The sequence below is a fragment of the Montipora capricornis genome, chromosome 8 (assembly GCF_036669925.1).
Source record: "Montipora capricornis isolate CH-2021 chromosome 8, ASM3666992v2, whole genome shotgun sequence".
NCBI lineage: Eukaryota > Metazoa > Cnidaria > Anthozoa > Scleractinia > Acroporidae > Montipora > Montipora capricornis.
In genome coordinates, this window is record NC_090890.1 from 38,897,521 (window position 1) to 38,907,520 (window position 10,000).

General features: G+C 40.7%; 2 protein-coding genes across 4 annotated transcripts in view; one reads left to right on the plus strand and one right to left on the minus strand.

Moving 5' to 3' along the window:
• The first annotated feature begins 1,633 nt into the window (after nucleotides 1–1,633).
• LOC138014577 (uncharacterized) lies at nucleotides 1,634–2,991 on the plus strand. The gene has a single exon (XM_068861687.1). The coding sequence runs from the start codon at nucleotides 2,365–2,367 to the stop codon at nucleotides 2,989–2,991; it is 627 nt and encodes a 208-aa protein (XP_068717788.1). The 5' UTR covers nucleotides 1,634–2,364.
• A 58-nt stretch (nucleotides 2,992–3,049) lies between these two features.
• LOC138014579 (acidic leucine-rich nuclear phosphoprotein 32 family member A-like) overlaps nucleotides 3,050–10,000 on the minus strand; it is a 7,937-nt gene continuing 986 nt past the window's right edge. Inside the window, exons 1-5 of one of the 3 annotated variants that reach the window (XM_068861688.1) lie at nucleotides 9,595–10,000; nucleotides 7,235–7,395; nucleotides 5,729–5,941; nucleotides 4,476–4,529; nucleotides 3,050–3,252 (exon numbers count right to left, since the gene is read on the minus strand). The exon at nucleotides 9,595–10,000 is cut by the window's right edge and continues 986 nt beyond it. In XM_068861688.1, the coding sequence (XP_068717789.1) occupies nucleotides 3,200–3,252; nucleotides 4,476–4,529; nucleotides 5,729–5,941; nucleotides 7,235–7,391 (477 nt within the window). In that variant the 5' untranslated portion in view covers nucleotides 7,392–7,395; nucleotides 9,595–10,000 and the 3' untranslated portion in view covers nucleotides 3,050–3,199. The other 2 variants (XM_068861690.1, XM_068861689.1) reach the window with 2 other exon arrangements.

Sequence of the window (10,000 nt, forward strand, 5' to 3'; positions counted from 1 at the left end):
AACTATCTCATTTGAAATAAAGTTTTCCTACCTCAAATGTGTGACGAACTTGTCTCTTTTGCCGAGTTTAGAGCCATTCTGAGGCCGTTTAGTGAAGTTATCCGGAAGGCCGTTACTGAATAATAGGAAGGCCGACCACTCCATTCATCGCTGGCCAGACCTCACTCCACAAATCGTTTTCTCCTCAACAGGAAAAGTCCCGAATCGCAATAAAAACAACAGTTCCATAAAGCCCAATAAATTTCACTCCAAATACGTGTGTTTCGGCGGCCGAAAGACTCGTGACGAACGAAAACTTTGCCTTAAAATTCACCTCTTGGGCTTTCCTCATGCAGAGGCTTGTGACCGGGCTGGCGACAACGGAAACTCGCAAGATGGTTTCCGCCTCAACTCTGATTGGTCCATTTGAATTTGACCGCGCGCTGGCAACACGACCGTTGTTGACTGCCCGGTCACAAGTCACAAGTACTGTTATGGAACAACTCAGGCTGATGAGGTTTCAGGTATTGTTTGGTACATTCCGGCAAGCTGTTAGTCTGTGGTGTGAGCATAAATACAAGACCCAGGTTTGGCCTCTCCAGGGTCATTCAAGGGATGAAGCTGCAAGTCCTATTTTTATGCCAAGATATCATAATTATGATACAGCTCAGTGAGAGCTGGAAGCAGCGAGAAGTTTGAGATGGAAGCTGCTTCATAGTTGTCCTGGTAGATAATGTTCTTTTGGCCTGTCATGCAGTTTTCAACCAGAAGAATGCCTTTCTCGGGGTCAAGCAGCTTAATTAGTCATTATTGTAGCCAGTAACATAATTTGAATTATGCAGCCATCGGAACCTTTGTCAGGGCCAATGCAAGGGCACCCAACGACCAATTTGTTGTAAAATGTATTATTATACCCCAGTTAATGAAAATAAATGTTATTAAGGCATTTTCAGGTGTTTTTCAGTGTTGCTGGGAAAACATTATCTGTTCCTTTTTCCCAGCAAGACACACAAGAAATTTCCCAGCTAGCTAGATAAAATTGGCTGGTTTCTTATCCAGCTGATCAAATTTATTTCCCAGCCAGGAATTCCGCGCGCTTTCAAATCCCTCGATCCAAAACTACCGAACAAAAGCGACAAAACCGGGACAAAACAGGTTTTTTCCGCAAGCGCAATTACTCTGCATGACCAGCCGTCGTATGTTTGTGACTACTCTCTGAGAGAGGGAAGGGTTTTTTTTTTTTTTAGTCGTCCTCAGTCTTTAGAGTTTCTACAACCAGCTCGGGTTGAAATGCTAGAAAAAGTCAGTAATTCCCCGGCAAAACCTCTATCAATAACAAAATTTCCCATCCAGCTCATCGAAACACCTGTATTTTTGCCAGCCAGCAAGATTCCTCTGGGGAACAGATAATGTGAGGAACAGATTCGTTGGGTGCCCCTGCCAATGCTCAAAACATCAGCCATCGAATCATTTTATCAACCTTAATTAATCAACTCGATCGTTTGAAAAAAAAAATATTTTGTTGTTTCTCTCTGCAACTGACAACTGCACCACAGTTTCCCTAGAAATGGGGGGAACCCCTGCAATATGATAAGGGGTTATCGGGATGCGGAATATTTAGTTAAAAAATTATAGGGATTCGGCATATTTTGGGGAAAATTTAATGGTACACAAGATATTTAAAGAACAGATTCTTTGATACCAAGCATCAAAGTTGTCATTTTTTTGAAACTATGAAATAGGCACAAAAAAGTGAAGACAATACTAACAAATGCGGTTTGTTTTTTCCCATCAAATATTCACAGTACGGTATCTATCAATATCGGCCTCTCCAGAGTCAGAATGTGTTCGAGAAAATAAACCTAACATCATATCGTGCACAATGACTTCATCAGCAGTAACTGGCTTATTTTATAGGGCTCAGTACAAACTAAAAGAATTAATGGAAGACAGGATATTTAGGCCCCACTTTATGGGGTATGGGATGCTAAGACCCCCCCTACCCTCCCCCTTCATGGCGCCTAAATATACTGTGCTGGGCATTCTGACAATGTCATACCCCTTACTTAATTATCTCCCCTTTATTGCAAAGCTTTACATTTAGAACTGCAGAAGAAACCAGTTCTTTTTTAACATTAATAAAAGGGATTTAAATTCAAGGCACGATTGAAATATAAATTAAACTGCAAGAATGTTGCAGAGGCTCTTTTAGCAAGAACAAGGAGACTTAAGGAACAAAATGGGCAGGCTTTGAAAATCTTCTGGCGTACTTTAAAAAACCCTGCAACCACAAAATTGACTTTGCTGTAGTCTTGCCATGCTCATGTGTAAAAATGCCTAAACCCTGCCTTCGCTGTCTTTTAGATATCAGCGTAAGGGAAAGGCATGGAAGGGAAACGCATGAATTTTCATGATTGTGTCACCTTCTTCCTTGTAGGTGACAACTATCAATTCCTACTGGAACTTGCCGAGGAATATCAAATGACGAGGGTTAAAGAATTATGCATCGAATATCTTAGCTGTAATATTTGCTCTAAAAACTTCGCAGAATTCTACATGGTTGCAGAGAAATTTGGTCTTGAAGGCATTATGGAAAAATCTCTCGAAGAAAGTAGCCATCTACCCCTAAGCTCTTTAGAAAGAGATGATAGCTTTACCGATCTCCCGGATAAAACAAAGGTGGAGTTTTTAAAATGCAGAATAAAAGAACTGGAAAAGACTCTTGGGGAATACATTACAACTTGTTCAAGTCTCGTGACCAATGTATACAGGACGGTGGCTGCGACCTTTGAGACGACGAAGTGTGATAACTACCAGAACCATAATCTGTGTTTCGGAGACCGGAATAGTAGGAATAAGAACTTCAAGCTGTCGTGCAAATGCTGCCAAAGACGGGTTCAAGACGCAAATTGTGAGTTGCGTTACCCATTGCTAAAAGCAGAGTTGAAGAAGCTATTTGATCTAGGAAACTGCAACAGAACAGCGCAGAAACTAAAACCGGTGAAATTTTAAGGCGGAAAAAGGAAACTATGTATGGTCTGATCGGAAAAGGCGTAGAAGACGAGTAAAGTTTTCTCTTCTCCATTGAGAGTTTAATTTAAGCTATTTTTGGGTCGATTTTCTCTGAGCCCAACTTTAACGGCCCGAGATTGCATCCAACAACGTTAACCGTTGCTAAGATAAAATTTAGTTGAAGTTATTGAAGAGATTTCTGAGTTCACTATGAATTCCATTCCTGAGCGTGGTGCAGTTCCATTTCCATCTCTTCAAGTTCTATCGGAGTGAAAAAAGAAAATTGCAAGTTTGATATTTAACAGCGAGAACAAATTTATTTTGTCATCAAAAACAACAAAATTTACTTGAAATGAAATCAAAGAGAAAAGTTATTGCTTCCAAGCTTTGAAGACAATTACAAAAAATTAATTATCAACAACACAACACAACAAGCATCATCGGACAACAGATATCTAATTAACCAAACGTATTAGTTATGAGTTATCTGATTTCATTCTCTTAATTTTCATTTTTTCATGTTGTCTAAAACGGACAGCAGTGGTCTAAGCCCGAGGGGGTACTGCCATATATGGACTATATAGGTATGTGCCGCGGTGAAGGGTATGGTTTTCAAGCAGTTTACTCTAGGATAGAGTATATAAATCATAGCCTTTCGGTCTAGAATAGGGTATCATTTTTCACGAAACTGAACAGTCGGTTGAAGATTTTATCAAGACTAAGGAAACCAGAAATTCCCACTCAAGAATATAAAAAAATCAAATCGGCAAAGTTTAAGTTTACGTAACTCAGCCTCAACAGTGTTTGTAAATGGCTATCATGAAACACCTCTGGATATTATTAACTGTCAAGAATCGCGATTTAGACGGAAATCGGTGGGAGTTTACTCTAGTATGGGGTAGCAAAATTCAGCTGAACTAGTTCTGGTATAGGCTAAGGGTTCCAGGGTCCCAGCGGCACATCCCCACCCAGAAATTCCTAAAGTGGCCCCCGGGGGTCTTAGCCCCGTGTTCGTATGGACGGGTAAAACGGAGCTTTTCGAATATGATGACATCAGAAGCAGGTGACACCACAGAGGGCGTATGCACGCGCAAACTTTATCATTTTCGCGTTTTTGTGCAGACGGTCTAATACGATTCGAAAACGATACGTTTCACGCAGATTAAAAAATGTGCGTGTTCGAAAATATCCTGATACGTGTGAACGGGGACTATAGAAACATTCTTGTTTTAGATTTAGAAATCTTACAATTTCCTAAAAGAAAATATACCACGCAACCAACAATAACCGATTTTCAAATTAGTACGCTGGCCTTTCATATCGTTCTCAATTAAGGCTATTATGGTAATTAAAGCGGAACCAGATTGAAGAGTGAAGCGTGACGCACTATGGGGCTGCCTACTTTATTTTATTTGGCCAAACGCAATGCTTTCCTTTTTCTGTGGCTCATAAGTTCGAAACAATCACCTTTACTTTTATCTCACCTTTCTTAAAAGAGTTAAGGTCGTCCTCTAATTCCTCGAAAGTGGCTTCAACTACTGTATTAAACGAAATGAGAGACGGAAAATCAGTGTAACAAGAATAACTCTGAAGGTTTTGTCCTCAAAGAGAGAAGAAACCGAGGCAATATCTGTAGGGGCGAACCCTGCCAGAGGCGGATCCATACCAGTTTCCTCCATTTTACAGAAATCGGTTAGAAACACGGAAAGTGGACTTTGGAGAATTAAAATCCAAAATTGAAATTCCCGGGGACGCATGCCCCGCACCCCCTAGAAACCGGTCACTATTTTATCCTATATCCGCCCCTGCTTACTTGAAAGGATATCGGGTATTGTACAGAGACTGGGCTGAAAGAAAAAGCACATGGAAAGTTATATAATATCCTTGATGACGGAGAGAATAGGGAGGGAATATAGTGGTCCCCAAGTTTGATTTGTTTTGGAAAAATTAATCTCAATATTTGCAAAGGGTTCTGTTCCTGTCACGTTTTATCAAACGAAAAAAATAAACCTGGTACATTTTTAAACAGATAAGTTTGAAGTTAACTGCAAGAGTAGAAGTTGAATGGCGGAACTGTAAGAAGCGGTTTTCTCCTCCGCTAAATGCCACCATGAAAGACGAAAACATTATTAGATGAAAGAGATCATCGCAATTAATGGAGAAACTTCAGCAGTTGCAAAAGAAGCCTGGAAAAGTCCAGGCTGGAGGGGCTCCAACCTATGACCACGCAATTCCGCTGCACTTGCTCTGCCACCAGGAGCTCATCACACATTCACCTACTGCGGGATATAATAAGAACTTGCAACTAACGATAGTAACCGAGATGGTTTGATAGCTCCAGTGATATCAATCATGCGTTTAAACCCGGATACTTTTTCAGGCTTCTTCTTCAGGACTTATCAAGTTGTTTCCGAACATTAACTGCATGCAATGATCACTGTCACTTAGAATTTCATAACCGCAGTTCAAATAAATATATGAACTTGCATATTGTTTATAACATAAAACTGTTTACTGCATAATTTGTTATTTTTTTAAATAAAACAATTCTTCTATAGAATCAGGCATGTTGGTCAGAAAATGATCATATCTAACTTGGCCCCACACGTTTGTTCACCAATTGCATTTGATAGCCAATGCTTTGGTGATCACATTGGATAGCTGCGATACCCAGTCAGCCTTAGAGCGTAGTCATTGTCAGCTAACAATTCGATAAACTTTCAAGTCATCAGTGTACCTGTCAAAGGGTCGTCATCCAATTCACTTGGTGTTTCCCCTACCCAGCTTTTCTCGTCATCTTCCCAATTTTCTTCGTCATCGTTCCAGTCTTCTTCGTTCTCGTTGGAACTGGCGTCATTTTCCCATTCAACCTCTCCCTCATCGAACTGTTCTTCGCCCCAGTCCTCTTCTCCCCACTGTTCCTTTTTATCGTCCCAGACCATAGCGGAATCTAAACCAACAGATAAGTAACTGTTTTCACATAAACACAACATACACAGACGCATCGACGTTTTTTTTGTTAGAGTTTTCCATTCTAAGGAAAGGAACCAATTACCACCACTTATTTTGCGTGCGTTGCATGTGCTGATTCTTGCATTAATGGCTGCATCGCAAGTTAAACTGCGGAATTACTTGGATGCGAAACTAGTTGCTTGGCGAAAGAACAACTGAAAAATCAGTCCCAGGCAGGATTCAAACCAACGACCTCCGCAACTGACACCGGTCGGAAGCTACTAGGGGGAGCCTGGGTCGTTTATGTAGGTCAGGGGCCCTTGCCTAGGAACCTTCCTGTGCAATATATACTTGAGTCAACTTTTGCGCGAATCTTTCTGTTTTTATAACTAACCCGTTCAGCAGGATACTCACGTTTACATCAATTTGCATACATCGTTTCTGCTATTTTTGTCTTCGTTTGACAATAAATTTATTCTGATTGGCCATTCTAATAAACAGTGCGTGCACAGCCGAATAACTCATGGAGCAAAGGTTGACTTTTAAGGCTTGTATCGTAGAGGCAAGTTCCTACTCATGGGCTCCTGTGTAGGTCAAGAATGGACAGTGTGTCACGCTGGTCTGCGAGCTCTACAAAGTCATTTCGCTCCTTTTTTTAATGCAACTATTAGTGTTTCAGGTGAAATGCGGCCGAGGAAAGAATGGGAAACTCCCCAGAAATTCTAGTTACTGAATGGCTGGAGCATCCAACCGGAGTTACGGAGGTCGTTGGTTCGAATCCTAGATAGGACTTTTGCCCGTCGCGTAGCAACTAGTTTCCCACGCATCCTCCCACGGGCGCATCTCTCGACATCCAACGTTCGCACTTAGCAGCGTCTTTCTTACCGATTTTTCTACAGGTTATTTCGTTGTTGGTACAAATAATAATTATTTAGGTAAAGTAAAGTAAAGCAACCATGTTTAACGTCGATTACTCGTAACAGTAATTCAACTGACAAACCTGAGGTCGACGGTGCGCTCATTTTACTTCCCCCTCGCCATCAGTGCTCCGTTTTACGGGTATTTAAAGCTACTTAGCTACACAGAAAGGAAAGAAGTCAAAACAAGGATGCAAGATCCGGGACTCGAACTGAGGACCTCGTGCACTAAGGCCGCGCTCTAAACGACTGAGCCAGGTGTTTCAACATGTCATTGTGTGATGATTAAGGATAAGATGTCAAGAGGTCTTAGATAAGCAACACGTCAGATTTACGTTTTGATTCCATTTTTATCATTCATTTTAGAGTATTACCTTGTAAGGTGTACCCACCTCCATCCTCCGCATCGTCCTTCCAATCTTCCTCCCAGTCCTTTGATTCCTCGTTCCATTCCTTGAAGTCATTCACGGGTTTACCCGTTGCCCATGAAAGCGCAAACAACAGTGCCAGGACTTTTCCGAAATGCTTCATTTTACTGGGGATTAAAATTTTAAAATAGAGTTAACTTGAAAATAGTCATAGATTTATTTTCATCGTGTTGGCTCAGTTTTTTTGGACCACTGCTCGGGAGGTCGCAGGATCAAAAACTCCGGCACGGACCTACACTCGGGGTCTTTGAATAACTGCAAATGCTCAGACTCTCTTGCAAGTTCTCGGATAAAGGCGATAACCTCAGACGCTCAGACGTAGTCATTTTTGCTTTTGGCTTGTTGTTTATTCGAAGACGGCAGTAAAGAAATGCTTCAAAATCCGAAATACTTGCTTGGATTGCAAAGCCATTGTTTTTGGGATTGTCATAATTGCGTTTCGATCAACGATACGACTCGATACCTTTATTTAGAGTGGGAGACAAAATAACCTTTTACAGTTCTCTAACTTGCGGCCCTCTAGGTATAGCACAGAGAAAAGACCAGAACATACTCTTTGCGAATAGAGAAAAAAAAATTTCAACACGAAATCATCTTCACTTACAGTGGCAAAGGTTATGGACATCGAAGGGGGTTTGAGAAGGGGACTACGGTTTTTGTGGACAACGTGAGCAGAGTGGGCAGAGGAACGATATTTCTTCTCTTTTCTCACTTTCTGTCAGCGCCGTTGATGTCAATTTAATTTCAGGACATCTGTCGCACACTTAACTGACATGCGAAACGAATTGTATTGATAAGGAAATCAACCAAAAAAAACGGCAAATCGACGGTGATCAGCTTTGGCGATGTTCTCGTTCTTATCTTGTCGACGTTCCTCAAGGTCGCTATTCAAATCTACCGGAGTGGCCTTGCTTTCTCATTTGAAGTATATACTAAGGCTTTAATTCAGTAACTCGCCTGTTCTTTTAAATCAGAAATTGCGTTTAGTGATCTCCAAAGCAACGGGCCTTGCACTGCAAAAATGTCATCACGCACACGAGGAATCAGATCATGTATAAGAGTTGGATCCCGTCAATTTTAGATAGTTTACGACCGGAAATTAAATAAATACATCCCTGACAAAGAAGTGAAACGTAAATTTCATCAAATAAAGCAAGCAGGTAAAATCGAGCAAGATGTCTCCCACAGTGCAAACTTTTTGCTTATTTTACCCGTTCTACACTGCGACTTTGTGCAGGTTTGAACACAGGAAACATTTGTTGCGGAAGCAAAATTGTGTCTGATTAATTTGATTTTTTTTTTTTTTTGCAGTACTCTTCATAACAAACTAAGAGGAAATGGGCAACGTGAACATGATACAAATGAGTGTGAACCTGTCCTTTTCTTTCTTGCCCAGAAACTGCTCGTAACGATAAGACCATCCCCTTTTTTTTCTCCGTTTAGCGTCGTCCGACCGATCCAAATTTTTGGCATTTTCGGAAAAAAAAATTGGTAACGACGTTTTAAAGCCATTTTTATGTCGCATAGGAGTTTCGGTGGTTGATCCTTTTCCCCACGCTGTCTTAATTTTGTAACAACATCCACCAACTTTTCCACCATATTGATTTTGGGTTCACGTCTTGTTTTCCTGTCTCAACAGCTATGATGCTGAGGTACCAGGCCTCCGATTCGGAGACTGCTTGTGATTTTTTCTTAGGTTTTTTTTTTTTTTTTTTCAATCCAACCGACCGACCCAATATCAGGAAACGCATTCGACGCTAAACGAAAAAAAGAGGGAGATAGCCTAATGAATAATAATGAAACAGAGCGAGGTTATATCTTGAGCTAGGTGAAGTATTCGTCGACGTCGCTCACCAGTTAGAAGATCTTTTCTTAAAATAAGAATGCCACTTCTCTAAAATCAAGCGTTGGAAAAGTATGTAAACCAAATCATTTGGAGATCTCGACAGATTGGTACCCTTTTACAACGAAATGTGACAATGATTGGAGAGACTTGGCATTGCGTTTACGTGAAACAAAACGGCGACTGATTCTTGTCAAGAAAGGATAGAAATTCTCTCATTCCAAATTTCAATTATAAGTTGCACGATGCCCGTACATCAGGGCAAAAATGAGCCAAAAACAAACAAGGATCATTGATTTTTGGCAAAACGCCAATTTCAATGCATGTATCGATTGGATGCACAAACAACCCATTAAACTTGCCTTAACTGATCGTGTCATGTAACCGGAAGTTTCATTGTCGCTCAAAATGTTTCTCTGCAGTGCCAATTAATGAAAAGGAAAACGAGAGCAATCCATCTTACCTTCACACAGCCGTCCTATATGAAAAAAAAGCGAATTTCTTTCTTCCTTACTAGTCGACAAAGACCATTGCATTAAGTAGCGTATAAAATGCAATAACAATTAAGATAATCTTAAGCAATTTTCCGCTCTCCGTAGAAACGGTTCCTTCTCAGAAAGCATCTTCATCGCGTCATCCATTTGAATAAAATTCTTTTATTTTTAGTATTTTCTTTTTCTTTCAAACACATATTGCATTCACAAGATCATCATACGTAGACAACAATCAAGTAAAGCTATGATCCTCGCAGTTATGATCGCAATTTTAGCAATTGCGTAGAAAAGCCTGAAAACTTCAGGACTTAAACAAATGAGCAGCTCCCAACATCAGTGGCTTCATAGCTCGGTTGGTTAGAGCGCCGCACAGGC